Raw genomic sequence first — 25,127 nt, 5'->3', positions numbered from 1 at the left:
GAAGAAGAGAAGTTTGTGTTATTGCATTCCTGCATGGCCTCCATCTCTGCCACCATGACCCCTACGTACATGGTTCCATTACACAAGTGCAGATGTGGCTGGAGACAGAGGTACCTGACAGCCAGAGAATGGGTCCAGTCCTCCAAGGTGCCACCTGATTATTAGGGGTAACTTCTTCATTGAATTCCTCTTGTGGGGGGGTGGCGTAGGCTACATACACATTGCCAGGCTGCTCATTCCAAGATGTCCAGACTGACTTTTTTTTTGGCTGCGGGGTGGCATGTGGGATCTTAGTTCCCCGACCAGGGATTGAACCTGCGCCCCCTGCAGTGGAAGCGTGGAGTCTTAACCACTGGACCTCCAGGGAAGTCCCCCCATACTGACATCTTATTCTCAGTTTTTCAGTGTTGAAATAGCTGTCTCTGACCAGCTATTTTAGGCATTATCCATAAATTAGTACAGATCCATGAATAAGGCCATCTCTCCTTTCATGTAAACCAAAGTTCCACACATTGGGAAGATTTTCTTTTGCTCCTGGTTTTTTCATTGTGGTAAAATATACATAACATAAAACTTACCACTTTAACCATGTGTAAGTGTATGGTTCTGTGGCATTAAGTACATTCACATTGTTGTGCAACCTTCACTCCTGTCCGTCTCCAGAACTTTTTCATCATCCCCAACGGAAACTTTGCCCCCATTAAACACTAACTCCCATTCCTCCGTTCCCTCCCTCCAGCTCCTGGTAACTTCTGTTCAACCTTCTGTCTCTATGAATTTGACTATTCTAGATACCTCATATAAGTGGAATCATACAGTGTTCCTCCTTTTATGTCACGACAGTTTTTTAGTTCTATACCAGAGTGGAGATGGCTAGTGCCACGCCATGGACACTCAAGTACAGAGCAGGCCCAAGTTTTTCCCTCCTGTGTTAAGTAAAACTCCCCATGAGTCCATAGATGTGGGTTGAGGTACAGGTAGCAAAGCAGTAGAAGCAAGTGCCTTGGAATCTGAGCCACCTGCTCATGTAATTTACTTGTTCCTTTCAGGCCTGCTCTTGTATACTCCATTTCCATTTGACAGTGGAATTCCGCTCTGTAGTTCAAAATGCCCCATTCAGGTAAGGTCTCATACTCACATGGTCAAGCAGTCAGTCTCTGCCAGGGCCCAATTGCGAGGTAGGAACTGCTTATCAAATGGAGAATAGATGATTATACTCTAAAACTCTAGGGGTCTATGTCACCATTCTACTATGTGGTTTGCCCATGCTTCATAAGGCATCCCTACCTACATTTAAAGTATTGTGTCTTTTATGGCATGAGGCCAAAGTGGCAACACAGTTTGCTCTGCAGCCTGGATACTGCAGAGTTCCCTATTGCTATGGACTGCTTTCAAAACTGTAAGCCTTATGAGTTTCCACATAGTAAATGGTCCCTAAACCATTGTATCTTCTTTTTGCAAAATTTATTTTACTGAAGTATAGTTGATTTACAATGTTGTATTAGTTTCTGGTGTATAGCAAAGGGATTCAGTTATACGTATATATATATATATATTCTTTTTAATATTCTTTTCCATTATGGTTTATCACAGGATATTGAATATAGTTCCTGGTGCTATGCAGTAGGACCTTGTTGTTTATCCATTCTATATATAATAGTTTCCATCAGCTAATCCCAGCCTCCCACTCCATCCCTCCCCCATCCTCCCACCCCAGCAGCCACAAGTCTTTTCTCTATGTCTGTGAATCTGTTTCATAGATAAGTTCGTTAGTGTCATATTTTAGATTCCACCTTTAAGTGATATCATATGATATTTGTCTTTCTCTTTCTGACTTATTCACTTAGTATGATAATCTCTAGGCCATCCATGTTGCTGCAAATGGCATTATTTCATTCTTTTTTATGGCTGAGTAGTATTCCATTGTGTATATATACCACATGTTCCTTTTTTTTTTGGGCCACGCTGCACAGCATGTGAAACTTTCCCCATCAGGGGTCAAGCTCTTGCCCCCTGTAGTGAAAGCACAGAGTCTTAACCGCTGGGCCACCAGGGAAGTCCGTACCATATCTTCTTTATCCATTCATCTGTCGATGGACATTTAGGTTGTTTCTATGTCTTAACTATTGTGTATAGTGCTGCTATGAACATAGGGATGCATGTATCTTTTTTGAATTATAGTTTTCTCTGAGTGTATGCCCAGGAGTGGGATTGCTGGATCATATGGCAACTCTATTTTTAGTTTTATGTGGAACCTCCATACTGTTCTCCATAGTGGCTGTACCAACTTACGTTCCCACCAACAGTGTAGGAGGGTTCCTTTTTCTCCACACCCTCTCTAGCATTTGTCATTTGTAGACTTTTTTAATGATGGCCATTCTGACTGATGCGAGGTGGTACCTCATTTCTCTAATGATTAGTGATGTTGAGCATCTTTTCATATGCCTGTTGGCCATCTGTATATCTTCTTTGGAGAACTATCTATTTAAATCTTCTGCCCATTTTTCGATTGGGTTTTTTGTTGATGAGCTGTTTGTTTATTTTGGAAATTAAGTCCTTGTTGCATCATTTGCAAATATTTTCTCCCAGGTGGTAGGTTGTCTTTTTGTTTTGTTTATGGTTTCCTTTGCTGTACAACTGTTGTATCTTCTTATCCATGGTGGTAGTACGTGGCTATCAGTTTCTCTCTAGATAAAGTCCTGACATAAAACAGTGAAAATGTGCTACTATTCTTGCTGGCTGAAGGAATTAAAAATGAACCATTTACTGGGTTAATAACATAACAGGTGCCAAAGCCTGTATTTATGTATTCTAGTAATGACAATATACCTGGAAGAGCAGTTGCAACTGGCATCACCACCTGATTAATTTGAAGATAAGCTACTAATATTTTCCAATAATTCCATAATATTTTCCAGCTTTTGCTCTGGCAAACAGGAAAGAAACATTGAATGACCAAAAATCCTGTTTTATACTTCCTGTTTACACCTGTTGTCCCAGGGTCCCATCCATTTTCATACCTGACCCAGATTTTTCATTTTCTAAAGAAGTGTTTTTAACACTAGAATTAACATAAGCCAGAATGGTGGTCCTCAATTTTGCACTCCTAGCTTCTGCATGTTTTCATTTAGTAGTGGGTGAGATGCATGTGCAATTCTCGCTTGAAAACATGATTAAACATGAACGATAAGCAGTGACCCATCTCATTTTCCCTGATCATTTTCTGATGCCACGTAACCAACTTCTCCCTTTGAAGGACAGTATGCAGAATGATCAGTGACATAAATCAAGTGTGCTCAGACACAAGGAGCTAGGGACAGCTCACTCCTTATGGTCTCTGGTCTTGGTGGGAAAAGTATTCAAAGCCTTGCCAACCACTCAATTTACTAGGCAGTTTTTCAGTGGCCTGTAAGATCCATGAGGCCAACAGTCAGCAGGTCAGGGAGAAAAGTGAGCACTTAGTAGGTAGTTTGAGTGCTTTTGCTACATTATATGTCTGGGTATGAGAAAGAAACTATAAGTAACCTCTCGAACACCTTGTGACTATACAGTGTAGGTCACTGTGTTGTGATTATATTTATGGGTTCTTTCCTTTTCCTGGAGAATAAGTTTCCAGAGGGCAGGGGCAGTGTCTCACCATCTCTTTATCCCAGCGTCTACCACAGCCCCTATCCCAGTGCCTGGCACATAATAAGTCCTCAATGAATGTCTGATAAATGAATGAGTGCATACTTTCCATGGTATTGTGGGCACTCTGTTTCCCTCAGCCCACGTACTTGAATGCTTACTCATCTTTCTTGACTCAATACTAGCATCATCTCCCTCTGAGAAGTCTTTTTTGTGACTAGTCCAGTCTCTCCACTGACGATTCTCTCCTTTGTGCTCCCCATGTACCCTGAAGAGTTGCCTCAGTAATCATGGCTCTTTAATGGAACAGTTGTTCTACAGATCTGTCTCTCCCACTTGTCTGAATGTCCTTGAGGACAAAGACCTTGTATTTTCTGTGTTTTTATCTCTGGTGCCTTGAGAAGTGCCTGGTTCATGGTAGGTTCCCAACCTCTGTTTGATGAGTTCAGCATACACCAGACCTGTGGGGTTAGCTCATCCAAGGACCCCAAGTAGAGAGCATGTCAAGGGCCATGGAGATGGTCTCAGTAAAATAAGGAACTTGCCAAGGGATTGCATGGTTCTCTTCTTAACATCTTTTCAGGGCAACCATGTCCATTTATGTTCTATCTTTGGTAGCTGGTACAGTGCCTAGCATATAGGGGGCATTTAATTAAGCTTCGATGAGCAGAAGGATGAATAAGTGAGCCTCAAAAGCAATATATGCCAGCCAATGTAGGTTTAACACTGATGGATCCAAAGCAGTCTCACAAATCATCTGCCTCCAGTCCGAAGCCACATAACTGAAAAATCACTGCATAGTGTAGCATTTACACGCAGGCTGCCTTCAGGGCTACGGAGGTTGTGGGCTGGGTCCTGAGTAAACACAGCCTACACTGAAAAGCCACTGTGGGCTCTGGGAGTTCTTTCAAGTTCCTCTGGGTTCTGAACTTGATTTGCAGCTGGAGCCAAGTCTCTACCAAGTACCCCCCTCTTTTCGGCAATTGAATTATTAACTAAAAGAAAACCATCCAGTGTAGCAGTTAGCAGTGGGCTGCCAGTGGTAGAGAAATTTTATTTTGTTTACTCAGAGTGTTTGCACCTAATCTATTGAAGAGTAGGAATGAGCCCTCAGAAAGCAATTCAGAAGACCTGGTTCTGAAGGAAGACAGGCTTTGGACTTGGTTGGGAGGCAGTTCAGGGCAGCCAAGGAGTGGCGCTGCAGTGCTACCCCTCAGGACAAGACTGATTTCCAGGTGGGTGTTATCCACAGCTTCCTTCTGTGCTGGCTTTTCAGGGACCCTGGGAGGGCCCCAGGGCTCCAGTCTCTCAGATATCTCCTGCAATCCCTGATTTGAATTCTGCATCATTCACTGAAGTCTTTGGTCCTTGTTGAGATGCAAATGCACAGAGAGGGACAACTCTGGAAAGGAGTCTGAGTTTAAGTCTGACTTTTGCAACTAATAACCCTATGAATACATCACTTTACATCTCTGGGCCTCGGTTTCTTTACCTATAAAATACAGATGAAAGTGCTACCTAACATACCGGGTTTTTGAGATTGGAATTACTTTGTTTTCTTTTTGTTTTTGTTTTTTTGTTGGCCACACCTTGCAGCTTTTGGGATAAGTGTACTGCAGTCTTCTATCATGTCTAACCTTAAGATCCTCACTTCTTTAAACCTCACAGAGTAACCACTGAACTCTGTCCTTTGCTTTGGGAAAGCAGGGCAAACTGACCATCTCTGCTGAATTCCCTGTGGAACTCTCAGCCCTTAAACATGATGACTGCTATTCCAGGGACTGTTCATCCTAGATCTTGCTCAGGTAGCCCATGTATTAATAGTAGGCAGTCCTGTTGTGCCCATTGGTATACTTGTACTTGTCAGGCAATGTACCCAAAACTTCATTTCCAGAAGAATGGTCATCATGTACATGAGACATGGTGAGAAGGCACAAAAACCCAACGCAATGATGTGACATGTTAAATATCCCTCATCTTAGCCCATATGTTGATTTTGCTTTTTACTGAAGTATAACAAAGACACAGACGTTTAAAAATTTACTTTGAGGAGTAGTGTGATAGAAGGGCCCGAGATGCTTGGCTTCTTCTCTTAGTCTGTCATCAGCCTATTGGACTAATCATTCCTTTGCCCTCCATTTCTCATTCAGTAAAGCCCAGCAATGAAGAGATGGCTTCTAAGGAGACTTCCATTATTCTCTTTGGCTCCAGTGGCCCCTTTCCTCATGCATGGCTGTTTTCTGTGTTTAGAATGCCTTCTGTTGACCAAGCTGGAGTCTCTACCTCACACTCCAAATTTGCCAGAGCATGGGACCAAATGTGGGCCCTGCTGGAAAGAGGGTTGGATGGGGTTGTCTTGGTCCTGCCACACGAGGCTCTCTGGAAAGGGCAAGAGACACCAGCAGGAAGAGGAAAGAGGTTTATGTAAGCTGCCCAAGGGCTGTGAAAAGAGGTACATAGGGTCCCCAAATAGAAATGCATCCACAAGGGACACGGGAGCTCAAACAGGTGGAGGGGAGAAGACTTAATGCCAAGCAAATTTGTGCATTTTGATTGCTAAGTGTCTAGTGCCAATTTCTGAAACAAAACTGTGTTTGCAAATTTAAGTGGTAGTGGGACCATTACCTTGAAGTGGGAAGAAAATCCATGGACCCACTAGGAGTTTGGGGAAAGGGATGATGATTATCCCCATGAAATAATGTTCAAAGGAACAGTGGAAGGTAAAAACAAACTTGTGCTTTGATCGCAATCCATGTATCACCTTTGTTCAACATGCCGACTCATATGCTTTAACTATATTTTTTTTATTCATCTGGAGCCTCAGTTTACTGTCTGAAGATATATATCAAGCTGTGTGCAAATATTTTCCCTTTTTAATATTATGCACTGGAAGCTAAAACCACTCACTGCAGAGTTAGCAAATCAACAGCAATTAGGTTAAGTCATCTACAAATAACAGTAGGAATGTACACAGGACAACTTTCCAGGCACTTAACTAGAATTGACTTGGACCCAGATAGGTAGTGGGGAAAAGGGGAGAGTTATATTTAGTCTTTCTCCTCCATTCCCTACAGTGGGTATCCGGGTGGTGAACAGAAAAACAAGTGGGTTCTGCCACTTGGTAGTACTGTGAACGTGGGCAAATTGCTTAGCTCTCATTCATTCAACAGACAAGTGATGGGGAAACAAGAAGTTGAGAAGCAGTCTCAAGGAAAATTCAAGTTGGAGGAGGTTGACAGCTGAAATCTAGGGATGATGCTGGGTTGTGATCAAGAGAGGGCAGCCAGAGCACATGGGAGATACTATATAGCCATATAGCCACTAAGGGACCCACCAGGCATTGAATTAATGCCAGAAGGGCATCCCTGCTCTGGGAAGACTTGCAGTATCTGCATCTTGTATTGCTAGGCATGCCATCTGCTGTCTTAGTGCCTGTTTACTTTTTATGTCATCCATAAAAAAGGTGGTCAAGCTTGCTTTATTTTTAAAAAGTAGGAATAGCCTTGGGAGAATAATTAGAATCCCACTGTTTTTTGTCAGCATATTTTCCTGTCTACTGACTTTTAAGAGGGCCCTGCCAAATAGTCTGTGTAAGAGTAAATGAACAAATAAAAGGATTGCTCTGTAGCTATTTGGACTTGGTTTTTAAGGAACTTTATCTTCCTTCAGATGAAAAAATAAATTCTTAACTTCAGCTTCTCCAGATTCAACAAAAATGCACAATGTGTGCCTGCAGAAGCAAAAAGGGGAAAAAGATGGAAAGAATGACTCAGTATTCAGGGGACAAGATTCTGTTATGTGAATAGAGGGCATTGTATGGATTGATTAGGTGGTGATATTGACCAAATTATTAGGGAAAAAAATGGAGTAGTAGTAGGATCTTTTGAAATACTGCAGAGGAAAAGCTACGTATCAACACAGTATGTTAAAACTAATCCCTAAATGCCAAAGAAGTTGTCTAGCAAAATGATACGCGCTTATCCAGAGGTCTTCTGTTCTTACTCCAAGATGTCCTTTTCATCAATATAACTCTGATAATTCTTGAAATTTAAGATTACACGAGTCAAAACAAGTTCATTCACTTATGAAAAATCAAAACATTATATAAAAGCCAAAGTATCCTTTGACTGCCAACTCTGTGAAAGACAAACCCTCACCCTAACCAGAGATATCCACTGTTATGAGTTCAGTGGATACTATTCAGAAAAGAATGAGGCAGATCTATATGTTCTATTAATATAGAAGTCTCAACGTACTGTTGAGAAAACAGAGTTACTGAGTATACGTTATACTGTTCTTGTAAAAAATAAAATACACTCGAGACAATACTATATTGTATCTATATATCTACAACATATCTATGTAGTTCTATTTATGTCTATACTATCTATATCTATATCTAAATCTAAATCTCTACATCTAGTGAGTAGAAAAGGTTTAAAGGACTTTTCTCTTCTAGTCATGGTGAAATAGATTAGTTTCTTCTTGAGGATAAGGGACATTTAAAAACCTGTGCAAAATTTGATAACATGTACTTAAAGGCATTAAGCACCCAATAAGATAGTGAATAATTGTTAGACTCTGATCTGTGGAAGGGCAGGTGCTCAGAGATATCATAGAGATTAAGACCTTTTTCCCCCTGGGGAATTATTTACTCATTTTAGAGGGGGCTGCTGAGAGGATGAGAAACTGAATTGTTGTTTTCATAGCCTTGTCAGGCTAAGGAAACTGGAAAATGACACACTGCAACCATGAAGGGGTGTTTCTTTGCTTTGTGTTGGGACCTCAATGCTTCACATTAGTGATAAGGTTATACAAAAAAAAAGGCTGGTTCTTGCAGAAATTGCCACTCAGCTTTGAATAATCTCAGTCATGAATTTGGTTTAAAGTGAACTCATGTTACTTGGGCATGCATGTGCCTACCAGAAATAAATATATGTTCTCTGGAGGAAGAATACTTCATTCTGGGGAACAAATTAGTCTACAAACAATTTTGCAAGTAGATAGCTGATCTACAATTAAAACAGGCACATGAGAGACAAAAAGGAAAAAAAAAACAAAACCAGCAGAAACAACAGATGATGAGAAGAGACCCCCAGAGAAACCAGATATTGGAGCTATCAGATTCAGACTTTAAAAAACCTATTCATTGTATTCAGGGAGATAAAAGACAAGTCTGAGAAATATGGCAGAGTACTAGAAACTATAAAAATGTAAAGTCTCCAACTAAAAATTATAATTGAAAAAAAAATAATGAATATTTTCAACAGAAGAGTAAACATTGCTGAACAAAGATTTAGTGAACTGGAAGATATGTTGGAAGAAAATATCTAGAATGAAGCATAAAGAGACAAAAGGAAGAAAATATAAGATAAAAAAGAAAATAATAGATACAGAGAATTCTGTGTGAAGATCAATCATATGATACCTTAAGTGAGAGAAGGAAAAGAGAGGAAGAATGGGGCAGAAAAATATTTTAAGAGATTATGGGGAACTTGCCTGGTGATGCAGTGGTTAAGACTCCGAGCTCCCAATACAGGGGGCCCAGGTTCGATCCCTGGCCAGGGAACTAGATCCCACATGCATGCCACAACTAAGAGTGTGCATGCCACAACTAAGGAGCACTCATGCTGCAACTAAGAAGCCTGTGAGCTGCAACTAAGGAGCTTGCCTGCTGCAACTAAGACCCGGCACAACCAAATAAAAAAAAAAAAAAGAGAGATTATGGCTGAGAGTTTTTCTCAGTTGATAAGATATCAAGGGGAGTTCCCTGGCAGTCCAGTGGTTAAGACTCTGCACTTCCACTGCAGAGGACATGGGTTCAAACCCTGGTCAGGGAACTAAGGTCCCACATGCTGTGTGGCATGGCCAAGAAATAAAAAAAAAAAAAGATATCAAGCCACAGATCCTAGAGGACAAACAAAGCCATGCAGGATAAACACAAAGAAAGCTATAACCTAACCCTAACTCCTAATGTGATGGTGTTAGTGGGATTAGTGCCCTTATAAAAGGGACCTCAGAGAGCTTTCTCACCCTCTACCCACCATGTGAGGATACAGTGAGAAGACAGAAGTCTGCAGCCTGGAAGACAGCCCTTACTAGAACATGACTGTGCTGGCACCCTGATCTCAGATTTCTAGCCTCCACAACTAGAATAAGTAGAAATAAATTGTGAGAAATAAATTTTTGTTGTTTATAAGCCAGTCAGTCTATAGTACTTAGTTGTAGCGCACCCAAACTGATGAAGAAGACAGAGGGGAGGAGGAACTATCAGCTAAAATTAGACTTTGAGGACTACTTTCTTTTCTGTCTTCTTCTTATTATTATTTTGCCTGCACTGAGTGTTGCCAGGGAAGTCCAAAGACTTTGAGGACTTCTGATGCTGACCAAGATGGAGTATGCCTCCTACAGTCTACCTGTGTTTTATTGCAGTAAAATACTGTGGACAGGGACTTCCCCAGTGGTCCAGTGGTAAAGAATCTGGCTTCCAATGCAGGGGATGCGGGTTCGATCCCTGGTCAGGGAACCCACATGCTGCGGGGCAACTAAGCCCATGTGCCTCAACACCAGAGCCCGGGTGTGGCAAAAACTACAGAGCCCATGTGCTCTGGAACCCACACGCCGCAACTACAGAGCCCACACGCTCTGGAGCCCATGCGCCACAACGAGAGAGAGAAAACCCCCATGCCATAGCTAGAGAGAAGCCCTCGCACTGTAGCAAAGATCCTGTGTGCTGCAACTAAGACCCAACGCAGCCAAATAAATAAATAAATAAGAACTAAAAAAAAATACTGTGGACAGAATAGAAAAAGCAAGTATCAGAGAACTCTGGGAAAGCACTGGACAAAATTCAATACACATTTAGTAAAACAAGACAAAACAAAAACCCCCAAAACCTCCCAGCAAATTAGGAATAGAAGGAAAGTTCATTAACTAAATAAAGCTATAAAATCTCTACAGCTAACATCATGCTTAATGATGAGATATTGAATACTTTTCCCTATAACTCAGAAATCCCAGTCCTGATTATCTGTCCAAGTGAGTTGAAAACTAATGTTCACACAAAAATCTGTATGTGAATGCTTTTAGCAGCTTTATTTGGAATTGTCAAAGACTGGAAACAACCCAGATGTCCTCCAACAGGTGAATGGATAAACAAAACTGGGGTATGTCCACACAATGGAATACTACTCAGCAGTAAAAGGAATGGATTATTGATTCACATAATGACATGGATGAATCTTAAATGCACTCTGCTAAGTGAAAAATCCAAAAGGCTATATACTGTATGATTCCATTTATATGACATTCTTAAAACGGCAAGACTATAGGGATGGAAAATAGATCAGTAGTTGCTAGGGGGTGGATGTGGGAGAAGAGGTTGACTATAAAGGGGTATAACGAGGGAATTTGGGGGATGATGGAACTGTTTTATATGGTTCCGTGGTAGATATACAATTTTATGTATTTGCCAAAAGCCATAGAACTAGAAATCAAAGAGGAGAAAATTTTACTGTGGGCAATTATTTTAAGTCAACCACCAACATGGAATTCAGAGTATGACAAATGAATCTAATTCTGTATAACATAATTATTATATTCGACATAACCACACTGAATTGGGTGGGTAAAAAAAGTTGCTTACCTGCGTAACTTTGGAAAACAGTGTTTTGAATGAATACTGAAATACTCAAAGACAAAAAGAACTGTAGGAAAAACTATACTCTAGTTGGTAAATTTGTTTCTTACAGGGATGTGTATTCATAATCCTGAAACTATTTTACATGTATACTAGAGTTAAAAAAATAAGTACATGTCTTGTAGATAATGATAACCAAGTTTCTCACTGCTGGAGAAAGTATTTACTGTATGCCAAGGAAGAATGTCTGTGGTGCTAGACTGAAATCCAAAGCATCAGTATAAACTCACGGTTTCTTTTTATACATATACAGAGAGGTAACACAGAGTACATGGGTTAGCACACACACAGACATACCTCATTTTCACTTCGCTTTATTGTGAAGGTGTTCACAAATACTGCATTTTTTACCAATTGAAGTTCTGTGGCAACCCTGCATTGAGCTAGTTGCTCACTTCATGTTTCTGTGTTACATTTTGGTAATTCTCGAAATATCTCAAACCCTCCAACAAAAAGATTATGACTCACTGAAGGCTCAACTTATGGTTAGCATTTGTTAATGACAAAGTACTTTTAAACTAAGGCATGTACATTGTTTCTTTAGACATACTGCTGTTGCACACTTAGACTACAGTATAGCATAAAAATAACTTTTATATGCATTGGGAAACCAAAAAATTCATGTGACTCTATTTCAATATTCACTTCATTTGTTACACTTGATTAACCAATGTATTATTATTAACTAAAGTCCATAGCTTACATTAGGGTTCACTCTTTGTGTTGTATAGTTCTATGAGTTTGACAAATGTATGTCTTGTATCCACCATTACAGTATCATACAGAATAGTTACTGTTTTAATAATTCCCTGTGCTCCCCCCTGTCTCTCCCTTCACCTCTTGAGTCCCTGGCAACCACTGATCTTTTTACTGTCTCTACGTTTTGCAAAATGTTGTATACCTGGAGTAATATAGCATGTAACTTTTTCAGATTGGCTTCTTTTACTTAGAATAGACATTTAAGACTTCTCCATGTCTTTTCATGATTTTTAACTCATTTATTTTTATGCTAACAATATTCCATTGAATGGATGTACCACAGCTTATCTGTTGACCTACTGAAGTACATCTTGTTTGCTTCCAAATTTTGGCAATTATGAATAAAGCTGCTATAAACTTTGTATGCAGGTTTTTCTGTGGACATAAGTTCTTGACTCATTTGAGTAAATACCAAGGAGCACAAAATGCTGGGTCATATGGTAAGAGTGTGTTTAGTTTTATAAAAAACTACTAACCTGTCTTCCAAAGTGGCTTTACTATTTTTGCATTCCCACCAGCAAAAAAATAACAGTTCCTCTTGCTTTACAAATTCACCAGTGTTTGGTACTGTCAGTGTTTCGGATTTTAGCCATTCTAATAGGTATGTAATGTTATTTCATTGTTATTTTTAAAAATTAATTAATTAATTATATTTATTTTTGGCTGTGTTAGGTCTTCATTGCTGCATATGGGCTTTCTCTAGTTGTGACGAGTGGGGGCTGCTCTTCCTTGCGATGCACGGGCTTCTCATTGCGATGGCTTCTCTTGTTGCAGAGCTCTAGGCGCGCAGGCTTCAGTGGTTGCGGCACACGGGCTCAGTATTTGTGGCTCGTGGGCTCTAGAGTGCAGGCTCAGTAGTTGTGGCACACGGGCTTAGCTGCTCCGTGGCATGTGGGATCTTCCCAGACCAGGGATCAAAGCCGTGTCCCCTGCATTGGCAGGTGGACTCTTCACCACTGTGCCACCAGGGAAGTCCCTATTTCATTGTTATTTTAATTTGCAATTCCTGTATGATATATGATGTTGAGCAGCTCTTCTTTCCTTTTTTAAAAAATAACTTGAGCATTTTATTATCTAATTCTGGAGATGTTTGCCATACTTTAACTTGGTCTATAGAAGCAAATGAGGCACAGAAAACTTGAGTAGCTTATTTTTAAAATTTCATCATGATAGAAGGGTAGTAGCCCCTATATCCAAGTATGTATTCATAATTCCATTTCTAGATTTCTGAAATACCAAAAGCTCTGAAAACCAAATGTTGTTTTTCTTTACTTTTGTTTTTTAAATGTTTAGCATGAAAACTAAGTTGGCAGCAAAACTTGACCCAAACAGACAGGGTAATTTTACTCCTCATTTATCACACTTACTGTGACCATTCATATATTTCACTGCAGAAATATTAATTTGTTTAATTACAGGGGGCTGCCGCAGACCCCACTCAGAATGTATATATACATACAGTATACTTTCAACAAACAAAAAAATAAACATAGACACACTTTCTGAATTCCAAAAAGTATTAGTTTAGTTATAGTTAACAAACTTCACATATGAAAATTCATATCTAAAAAAATATAAATTAAGAGGTGATTTAAGGAACCTCCATACAGTTCTCCATAGTGTCTGTACCAGTTTACATTCCCACCAAAAGTGTAGGGGGGTGTCCTTTTCTCCACACCCTCTCAAGCATTTATTGTTTGTTTGTAGATTTTTTGATGATGGCCATTCTGACCAGTGTGAGGTGATACCTCATCGTAGTTTTGATTTGCATTTCTCTAATAGTTAGTGATGTTGAGCTTCTTTTCATGGGCTTTTTAACCATCTGTATGTCTTTGGAGAAATGTGTATTTAGATTCTCACCCATTTTTTGATTGGGTTGTTTGTTTTGATATTGAGCTGAATGAGTTGATGTATATTTTGGAGATTAATCCCTTGTTGGTTGCTCTGTTTGCAAATATTTTCTCCCATTCTAAGAGTTGTCTTTTCGTTTTGTTTATGGTCTCCTTTGCTATGCAAAAGCTTTTAAGTTTAATTAGGTCCCATTGTTTATTTTTGTTTTAATTTTCATTACTCTAGGAAGTGGATCAAAAAAGATCTTGCTGAGATTTACATCAGAGAGTGTTCAGCCTATGTTTTCCTCTAAGAGTTTTATAGTATCTGGCCTTACATTTAGGTCTTTAATCCATTTTGAGTTTATTTTTATGTATGGTATTAGGGAGCATTCTAATTTCATTCTTTTACATGTAGCTGTCCAGTTTTCCCAGAACCACTTATTGAAGAGACTGTCTTTTCTCCATTGTATATTCTTGCCTCCTTTGTCATAGATTAGGTGACCATAGGTGCGTGGGTTTATCTCTGGGCTTTCTATCTTGTTCCATTGATCTATATTTCTGTTTTTGTGCCAGTACCATACTGTCTTGATTACTGTAGCTTTGTAGTGTAGTCTTAAGTCCAGGAGCCTGATTTCTCCAGCTCCGTTTTTCTTTCTCAAGATTGCTTTGGCTATGCAGGGTCTTTTGTGTTTCCATACAAATTGTGAAGTTTTTTGTTCTAATTCTGTGAAAAATGCCATTGGTAATTTGATAGGGATTGCATTGAATCTGTATATTGCTTTGGGTAGTATAGTCATTTTCACAATATCGATTCTTCCAATCTAAGAACATCTTATATCTCTCTATCTGTTTGTGTTATCTTTTATTTCTTTCATTGGAATCTTATAGTTTTCTGAGTACAGGTCTTTTGCCTCCTTAGGTAGGTATATTCCTAGGTATTTTATTCTTTTTGATGAGATGGTAAATGGGATTGTTTCCTTGATTTCTCTTTCTGATTTTTCATTGTTAGTGTATAGGAATGCAAGAGATTTCTGTGTATTAATTTTGTATCTTGCAACTTTACCAAATTCATTGATGAGCTCTAGTAGTCGTCTTGTAGGGTTAGCATATGATCCAGCAATCCCACTCCTGGGCATATATCTAGAGAAAGCCATAATTCGAAAAGATATAATTATTTTATATAATACAAAAAGGCATATACACACCCCAATGTTCATTGCAGCACTGTTTACAATAGCCAGGACGTGGAAGCAACCTAAATGTCCATCAACAGAGGAATGGATAAAGGAGATGTGGTACAGATATACAAGGGACTATTACTCAGCTATAGAAAAGAATGAAATAATGCCATTTGCAGCAACCTGGATGGACCTAGAGATTGTCATACTGAGAGAAGTAAGTCAGACAGAGAAAGACAAATATCATATGATATCACTTATATGTGGAATTAAAAAAAAAGGTACAGATGACCTTATCTACAAAACAGAAATAAAGATGTAGAAAATAAACTTACGGTTACCAGGGGGTAAAGGGAGGAGGAGGGATAAATTGGAAGATTGAGATTGACATATACACACTACTGTATATAAAATAGATAACTAATAAGGACCTACTGTATAGCACAGGGACTCTACTAAATACTCTGTAATGGGCTATATAGGAAAAGAATCTTAAAAAAGGGTGGATATATGTATATGTATAACAGATTCACTTTGCTGTACACCTGAAACTAACACAACATTGTAAATCAACTATACTCCAATAAAAATTAAAAAAAAAGAGGTGATTACTTACTGTTCAACATGTAAGCATTTATCTAATCCCTCTGTTTTCAGGAATCCCTACCTGTTTTATCTTACCTCCTACTCCTCCCCATCCTGTTTTACCTTCTCCAGGTAATAAATCTCCAGGCTTCTCTAAGGGGTGGGCAGCTACCTGACTGTGTGGAGTTTGTTCTTTTCTTTTTTATTGAAGTATAACTTACTTACCATATTATGTTCTCAGGTGTACAACATAGTGATTCGATATTTTTTTGTATATTACAAAGCAATCACCATGATAAGTCTAGTTACTCTTACCATACAAAGTTATTACAATGTTACTGTATTCCCCAAGCTGTACATTATATTCCTGTGATTTATTTATTTTACAACTTGAAGTTTGTACCTCTTTTTTTTTTTTTTTGAAGTTTGTACCTCTTAATGTCCCTCACCTATTTCACTCATCCCCCCACACCACTCCCCTCTGGCAGTCACTAGTTTGTTCTCTGTATCTATGACTCTGCTTCTGTTTGGTTATGGTAATCTGTTTTATTAGATTCCTCATATAAGTGATATCATACAGTATTTGTCTTTTTCTGTCTGACTTATTGTTTCACTTAGCATAATACTCTGCAGGTCTATCCATGTTGTCCCAAATGGCAAGATTTCATTCTTTTTTTTTTAATAGCTGAGTAATATTCTATTCTCTCTATATACTACATGTTCTTTATCCGTTCATCTGTTGATGGACACTTAGATTGCTTCCATATCTTGGCTATTGTAAATAATGTTTCAGTGAACATAAGAGTGCATATATCTTTTCAAATTAGTGTTTTTGTTTCCTTCAGAAGAATACCCAGAAGTAGGATTGCTGGATCATATAGTAGTTCTATTTTTAATTTTTTGAGGAACCTCCATACTGTTTTCCACAGTGTCTGTACCAATTTACATTCCCATTAACAGTGCACAAGGGTTCCCTTTTCTCCACATCCTTGCCAGCACTTGTTATTTGTTGTCTTTTTGATAATAGCCATTCTGACAGGTGTGAGGTGATATCTCATTGTGGTTTTGCTTTATATTTTCCTGATGAGTAGTGATGTTGAGCATCTTTTCCTGTGCATGTTGGCTGTCTGTATATGTTATTTGGAAAAATGTCTATTCAGGTGCTCTGCCCGTTTGTTTTGTTTTGTTTTGTTTTGTCTTAATTCGGTTGTTTGTTTTGTTGATGTTGAGTCGTATAAGTTCTTTGCATATTTTGGATATTAACCCCTTATCAGATATATGTTTTGGAAACTCTTCTGCCATTCAATAGGTGGTCTTTTCATTTTGTTGATAGTCTCCTTTGCTGTGTGCTTTTCAGTTTAATGTAGTCCCATTTGTTTATTTTTGCCTTTGTTTCCTTTGCCTAGGGAGACATATCCAAAAAACCATTACTAAGACCAATGTGACTAAGAGCTTACAGCCCATGTTTTCCTCTAGGAGTTTTATGGTTTCAGGTCTTATATTTAAGTTCTTTTTAAAATTTTTTTAAAATTAATTATCTTTGCCACACTGCGTGGCTTGTGTGATTTTAGTTTCCCAACCAGGGACTGAACCCGGGCCCTTGGTAGTGAGAGCATGGAGTCCTAACCACTGGACTGCTAGGGAATTCCCTTAAGTCTTTAATCCATTTTGAGTTTTTTTTTTTTTGTATGATGTGAGAGAGTAGTCCAGTTTGATTCTTTTGTATGTATCTGTCCAGTTTCCCCACCACCATTTATTGAAGAAGTTCTCATTTTCTCATTGTATATTCTTGACTCCTTTGTTGTAGGGCAAGTTATTAATTTCCCGTATAAGTGTGGGTTCATTTCTGGGCTCTCTGTTGTGTTCCATTGATCTATGTGTCTGTATTTGTTCTGGTACCATACTGTTTTGATCACTGTAGCTTTGTAGTGTAGTTTGAAATCAGGGAGCGTGATTCCTACAGCTTTGTTCTTCTTTCTCAAGATTGTTTTGGCTATTTGGAGTCCAGGGGGCCCCGGCTCTGTTGCCAGCCTGCTGGTGGGTGGGTTAGCCCCTGGAGATAATAGGGTCCCCAACCTTACTTGTTACATAAGTAAGCAAGTTTTGTGACCCATTCTGTGTCACTGAAATGTGCTGCCAGTGGTGACTGTTTTTCTAAAAGAAATCTCTGGAGCGGCTCTCATAACTCAAAAACTCTGGCCAGTGGTCTACATTTAGAAAGCCATCTCACTTCTGTGTTTAAGAGAAGATGTGTGTGCTCTGCGTCCATCTCCTCACAGAGCTGTACAAACAGATGTGAGTTAAGGGCATGTACTTTAATGTACACGCAGTCAAACCTCTCTGCTAATGATAATCTGTATTTGCAGCCGCTCCCCAGCGCTAGCATCACTGCCTCAGCTCCACCTCAGATCATCAGGCATTAGATTCTCATAAGGAGCGTGCAACCTAGATCCCTTGAATGCACATTTCACAGTAGGGTTTGCATCCCTCACATGCGCAGTTAACCGCAGGGTTCGTGCTCCTATGAGAATCTAATGCTGCCGATGATCTGACAGGAGGTGGAGCTCAGGTGGTAATGCAAGCAATGGGGAGCAGCTGTAAATACAAACGAAGGTTTGCTTGCTCACCCGCCGCTCACCTCCTGCTGCATGGCCCCATTCCTAACAGGCCATGGACTGTTATGGTTCTGTGGCCCAGGGGTTAGGGACCCCTGGGCTGGAGGGAGGACTCCAGAATGGTGCTTGCATCAGTGTCGTTGTGGTAGGACAAGCTCCCCCAAATGGCTACTAGCAGCATCTGTGTCCCCAGGAGGTGTCTCAATTGCTTTCTGCCTCTTTGGGAGGTTCTCCAAAGTCAGCAAATGGATCTGAACCAGGCTCCTTTGAAATTCCTGCCTCTCAGCTGAGTCTTGGAGTATGTGAGATTTTGTGTGTGCCCTTTAAGAGCAGAGTCTTTGTTTCCTACAGCCCTCTGGCTCTCCTACGCAAGCTCCACTGGCCTTCAAAGCCAGATGTTCTGGGAACTCGTTTTCCTGGTGCAGGACCCCAGGCTGGTGAGCTCAATCTGAGGCTCGGATCCCTAACTCCTTGGGGAGAACCTCTGTAATTATGATTATCCTCTCATTTGTGGGTTACCTACCTGAGGGTATGGGTCTTGGCTATATTGCATCTTTGCCCCTCCTATCCATCTCATTATGGTTCTTTTTTCATACCTTTAGTTGTGAAAAATCTTTTCTGCTGGTCTTTAGTTCTCATAGATAGTTGCTCTGTAAATAGTTGTGATTTTGGTTTGCCCATGGGAGGAGGTGAGCTCAGGGTCTTCCTACTTTGCCATCTTGGCCACCCTTGATTATCTTTTCATATGCTATTTGCCATCTGTATATCTTCTTTGATGACGTGTCTGTTCAGATCTTTTGATCATTTTTAAGTTGGGTTGTTTGTTTTCTTATTGTTGAGTTTTAAAAGTGCTTTGTATATTCTGGATACAAGTTCTTTATCAGATATGTGTTTCGCAGATACATTCTCCCAATCTGTGGCTTATTTTTTAATTGTCTTAATTAAACTGCCTTCATTTTTACTACTTTTTTCTTCAACATATGACACGGCTGTGGAGAAATTGGTATCCTTACACACTGTTGGTGGGAATATAAAATGGTGCAGCCACTTTGGAAAGCACTCTGGCAGTACCTCAAATGCTGAAACAGAGTTACCTTATGACCCAGAAATTTTACTTCTAGATATATACCCTAGATATACACCCAAGAGAAACAGGAACACGTGTCTGTATGAAAATGTATTCAGGACTTCCCTGGAGGTCCAGTGGTTAAGACTCTGTGCTCCCAATGAAGGGGGCATGGGTTTGATCCCTGGTCAGGGAAGATCCTGTATGCCACATGGCACGGTCAAAAAAAAAGTGTTCATAAATATTCATAGCAGCATTATTCATGACAGCCAAAAAGATGGAAATGACCATCAGTGAACAAATGGATAAGCAAAACTGTGGTATATCCTTTCAAGGAATATTATTAGACCATAAAAAGTAATGAAGTACTGGTACGTGCTACAACTTGGATGAATCTTAAAAATGTGCTAAGTAAAAGAAGCCAGTTTCAAAATCCTAATTATTGTATGAATACATTCATATAAACTTTTAGAAAGGGAAATCTATATATTATACAATGGAGTGTTATTCAGTGTTTAAAAAGAAGAAAGTCCTGCTGTTTGTGACATAGATGAACCTTGAGGATACTATGCTAATTGAAAGAAACTGGACACAAAGACAAATACTGCATGATCTCACTTATATGTACATTCTAAAATAGTCAAATGCACAGAGGCAGAGAGTGGAATGGTGGTTACCAGGGGTTGGGGGTAGAGGGAAATGAGGAGATGCTGGTCAAGGGGTACAAAATTTCAGTTATGCAAGATGAATAGGTTTTGGATATCTAATGTATAACAATGTGAATATAGTTAACAATACTGTTTTGTGTACTTGACATTTGCTAAGAAGGTAGATCTTAAGAGTTATCACTGAAAGAAAGAAAGAGAAAGAAAAATAGTGGTAACTATGTGAGGTAATGGGTATGTTAACTGAATTGTGGTCATTATTTCACAATGTATACATATATCAAATCATCACGTTGTACACCTTAAATATGTAGAATTTTAAATTGTCAATTATACCTCAGTAAAGCTGGGGAAAAAAGAATAAATGGATTCAAGGTGAAAAGTTCCAAAGAGGGATATATCATATTGATACAAAGACAAATTATCAAGATTAATTATAGTTGAGAGTATGTATGAGCAACAACATAGCTTTAAAAAAAACACAGCTTGGGCTTCCATGGTGGTGCAGTGGTTAATGAAACTTAATGAAACTTAAAAGCTTTTGCGCAGCAAAGGAAACCATAAAGAAGACCAAAAGACAACCCTCAGAATGGGAGAAAATATTTGCAAATGAAGCAACTGACAAAGGATTAATCTCCAAAATTTATAAGCAGCGCATGCAGCTTAATAACAAAAAAACAAACAACCCAATCCAAAAATGGGCAGAAGACCTAAATAGACATTTCTCCAAAGAAGATATACAGAGTGCCAACAAACACATGAAAGAATGCTCAACATCACTAATCATTAGAGAAATGCAAATCAAAACTACAATGAGATATCATCTCACACCAGTCAGAATGGCCATCATCAAAAAATCTAGAAACAATAAATGCTGGAGAGGGTGTGGAGAAAAGGGAACCCTCTTACACTGTTGGTGGGAATGTAAATTGATACAGCCACTGTGGAGAACAGTATGGAGGTTCCTTAAAAAGCTACAAATAGAACTACCATATGACCCAGCAATCCCACTACTGGGCATATACCCTGAGAAAACCAAAATTCAAAACGAGTCATGTACCAAAATGTTCATTGCAGCTCTATTTACAATAGCCCAGAGATGGAAACAACCTAAGTGTCCATCAACAGATGAATGGATAAAGAAGATGTGGCACATATATACAATGGAATATTACTCAGCCATAAAAAGAGACGAAATTGAGCTATTTGTAATGAGGTGGATAGACCTAGAGTCTGTCATACAGAGTGAAGTAAGTCAGAAAGAGAGAGACAAATACCGTATGCTAACACATATATATGGAATTTAAGAAAAAAAAACATGTCATGAAAAACCTAGGGGTGAAACAGGAATAAAGACACAGACTTACTAGAGAATGGACTTGAGGCTATGGGGAGGGGGAAGGGTAAACGGTGACAAAGCGATAAAGAGGCATGGACATATATACACTACCAAACGTAAGGTAGATAGCTAGTGGGAAGCAGCCGCATAGCACAGGGAGATCAGCTCGGTGCTTTGTGACTGCCTGGAGGGGTGGGATAGGGAGGGTGGGAGGGAGGGAGACGCAAGCGGAAGAGATATGGGAATATATGTATATATATAACTGATTCATTTTGTTGTGAAGCTGAAACTAACATACCATTGTAAAGCAATTATACTCCAATAAAGATGTTAAAAAAAAAAAGAATCCGCCTGCCAATGCAGGGGACATGGGTTCGAGCCCTGGTCTGGGAAGATCCCACATGCTGCGGAGCAACTAAGCCTGTGTGCCACAACTACTGAGCCTGCACTCTAGAGCCCACAAGCCACAACTACTGAGCCCGCGTGCCACAAAAACTGAAGTCCGTGTGCCTAGAGCTGGTGCTCTGCAACAAGAGAAGCCACCACAATGAGAAGCCCACACACTGCAATGAAGAGTAGCCCCCACTCGCCACAACTAGAGAAAGACTGCATGCAGCAACAAAGGCCCAACTCAGCCTAAAATAAATAAATAAATTAAAAAATGTATAAAAACAAAACAAAAAACCACACAGCTTTATTGAAATATAAGTCACATACTATGCATTTCACACAAACTGTACAACGCAGTGGTTTTTAGTATATTCATAGATGTGTGCAACCATCACCACAGTCAACTTTAAATTTATTAATTTATTTAATTTTTGGCTGCAGTGGGTCTTCGCTGCTGCACGTGGGCTTTCTCTAGTTGCAGTGAGCAGGGGCTACTCTTTGTTGTGGGGCGCAGGCTTCTCATTGTGGTGGCTTGTCTTGTTGCAGAGCACAGGCTCTAGGCGCGTGGGCTTCAGTAGTTGTGGCACACGGGCTTCAGTAGTTGTGATTCGCGGGCTCTAGAGCGCAGGCTCACTAGTTGTGGCGCACGGGCTTAGTTGCTCCGCGGCATGTGGGATCTTCCCGGACCAGGGCTCGAACCCGTGTCACCTGCATTGGCAGGCGGATTCTTAACCACTGCGCCACCAGGGAAGCCCCCCCAGTCAACTTTAGAACACTTTCATCACCTCAAAAAGAAACCTCGTACCCTTTAGTTATTATCTCTTCCTCCACCACTCCTAACCCAGCTGTGAACAACCAGTAATCTACTTTCTATCACTACAAATTCTCTTCCTCTTCACAGGGCTTTCTGGTGTTGATTGTTGAGGGCTACAGTTGTCCATTTGTTTAGGGAGAGTAAGAAACTTGGATCAAAAATCTTATTGGGGCTATATTTAAGTGTGGGATGTCTATTAGACATTCAAGGGGAGATGACAGATCCGCTGTTGAGTATGTCTCTTCATAGATTGAATGGGCTGGATTTGAGGATATCTAAAGTTCCTGTCAACCATGTTAAAAACATCCAACAAGTTGTTGAATGATTAAATAATTTAGAGTATATACATACAATGCTATGACATGAATTGGCATGCAAGGATACTTTTTTTTTTTTTTTTTTTTTTTTTTTTTGCGGTACGCGGGCCTCTCACTGTTGTGGCCTCTCCCGTTGCGGAGCACAGGCTCCGGACGTGCAGGCTCAGCGGCCATGGCTCATGGGCCCAGCCGCTCCGCGGCATGTGGGATCTTCCCGGACCGGGGCATGAACCCGTGTCCCCTGCATCGGCAGGCGGACTCTCAACCACTGCGCCACCAGGGAAGCCCAAGGATAATTTTTAAATTGAAAAAAGTAGATAATAAAAGTGCGTATTGTTTGCTTCCATTTCCAAGAATACAACGTATTATAATAATATACATTTTGTTGCGGGCTTGGAAGCAGATAGACTTAAAATATAAGCAGTGGTTATATCAAGTGCTGAGATTTGGTGTGGTTTTATTCTTTTTAATTCGTTATTGTTTAAAATGTCTCCAGGACTTCCCCGGTGGCACACAGGTTAAGAATCTGCCTGCTAGTGCAGGGGACACAGGTTCGAGCCCTGGTCCGGGAAGATCCCACATGCCGCGGAGCAACTAAGCCCGTGCGCCACAGCTACTGAGCCTGTGCTCTAGAGCCCGTGAGCCACAACTACTGAACCCGTGAGCCACAACTACTGAGCCCACGTGCCACAACTACTGAAGCCTGTGCGCCTAGAGCCCGTGCTCTGTAACGAGAGAAGCCACCGCAGTGAGAAGCCTGTGCACCACAACAAAGAGTAGCCCCGGCTCACCGCAACTAGAGAAAGCCCGCGTGCAGCACGAAGACCCAACGCAGCCAAAAATAAATAAATAAATAAATTTAAATAGATAAATAAAATGTCTCAAATAATCATGTGTTACCTGTGTAATCAAGGTAACTTAAATAAAGTTTCTTAAATAAGGTAAGTCCATAAAGGCCTTTCCCATCAGGTCCGGGTCATCTGTCAGGTGAAGGATGTCAAGGTGATCAGGGTGATGAGGGACAGATGCAAAGGAGGAAAGCCAAAGAGGCCCCGCCCAAGAGCCGAATCGTGGGGGGCGGGGGGCGGTCCAAAGGGCACCGCCCCTGCGCGTCATGTGCTGTCCGGCAGCCAATGGCCGCCTCTGAGCCCACCTAGGGGACGGGGCGGGGCGCCCAGTTGGCGTCACCAGGACAACGGGCGTTGCCGGCGCCGTGTGACTCTGGGCTGTGGGCGCGCCTGTGGCTCTTCGGCCATGGTGAGTTTGGGGCCCTCGCAGCCCGGCCGCCTGGCCCTTCCCCGCCCGGGCTGCGTCGCAGGGCGGCCGCCTTCTGGGCTGGGGCGGGCGGCGCCGGGGTCGCAGAGAGGCCGGGCTGCGGCCTGCGGGGCTCCCGGGGAGGGCAGGACTGGGCGGACCCGCGGGAGGGGGACCCCTTGGAGAGCCGGAGCGCCCGCCCGCTGCCCAGGGCCGCGTTCTCACCTTTGAGTGCCTGGCTGGGACCCCCAACCGGCCGGTCGCCGGACAGCGTGACGCTGTTTGGCCCCGGCGAGCCTAGGAAGCCACTCAGAGAGGGTGTGGTTAGAAAAAAATAAAAAAGGATATGTATGAGTATCATATGCCATATATATTCATACCAACGCTATATTGTAGTCTACATGCTTCCTGTCTTGTTTCTATGCAGTTATGTTAGTAATATACAAATAGGTATTTCTTTGAAATTCATTCTGACAGGGTTTTTAGCATGTGGAAATTTAAATGTGTAATTTGGGAGATTCCTCCCTCCTTTTTAAAAATGGGGACATTAAGCTGGAGTTTTTTCGTGCATGCAGCACCCTTACTCAGGGATTCAATTCATAATTAGTGCGTGGTAAACGTCTTAAATCATTACCTTTATTCAATAAACTTGTGAATGGACATTCCCACCTGGTCCCCATTAAGCACGTTTTTTAAAAACCTAACCTGAAGACTCAGCTCAGATATTGGCTTGAATAGGCAGGATTCAGGGAATTGCCAACCAGATGTGTGAATTCTCCAGAAGCCTCCAAAGGGTGTGAAAGAAGAGAGGGGCTGGATTCTCTGCTTGGGGACACACCTTTGGTATAGAATATTTGAGAGGGAGTGGGGGTGGGGAATAAGAAAATGCCTAGTTCGAGAAACAGTTTCTGTAACTGTTCGTAATTCCGTGTAGATTTGCTCCTTATCTGCAGGGGTTAGTGGAAGAGCTAATAAGCTGAGGATGCA

The 25,127-nt window shown here is 40.7% G+C and overlaps 1 protein-coding gene across 3 annotated transcripts in view; it reads left to right on the top strand.

The window, feature by feature from the left end:
- Positions 1-24,053: 24,053 nt before the first annotated feature.
- FBXL2 (F-box and leucine rich repeat protein 2) overlaps positions 24,054-25,127 on the top strand; it is an 86,118-nt gene continuing 85,044 nt past the window's right edge. For all 3 annotated transcript variants that reach the window (XR_009566018.2, XR_009566019.1, XM_030830073.2), the window contains exon 1: positions 24,054-24,143. Coding sequence is in view for 1 of the 3 variants with exons in the window: in XM_030830073.2 (XP_030685933.1) it covers positions 24,141-24,143 (3 nt within the window). In the remaining 2 variants the exon portion in view is untranslated. The remainder of the gene's footprint in view (positions 24,144-25,127) is intronic.

The sequence above is a fragment of the Globicephala melas genome, chromosome 11, assembly GCF_963455315.2.
Source record: "Globicephala melas chromosome 11, mGloMel1.2, whole genome shotgun sequence".
In the NCBI taxonomy this organism is placed as follows: domain Eukaryota; kingdom Metazoa; phylum Chordata; class Mammalia; order Artiodactyla; family Delphinidae; genus Globicephala; species Globicephala melas.
Note: the sequence above shows the minus strand (reverse complement) of the source record. Positions and strands in the feature narration are given on the sequence as shown.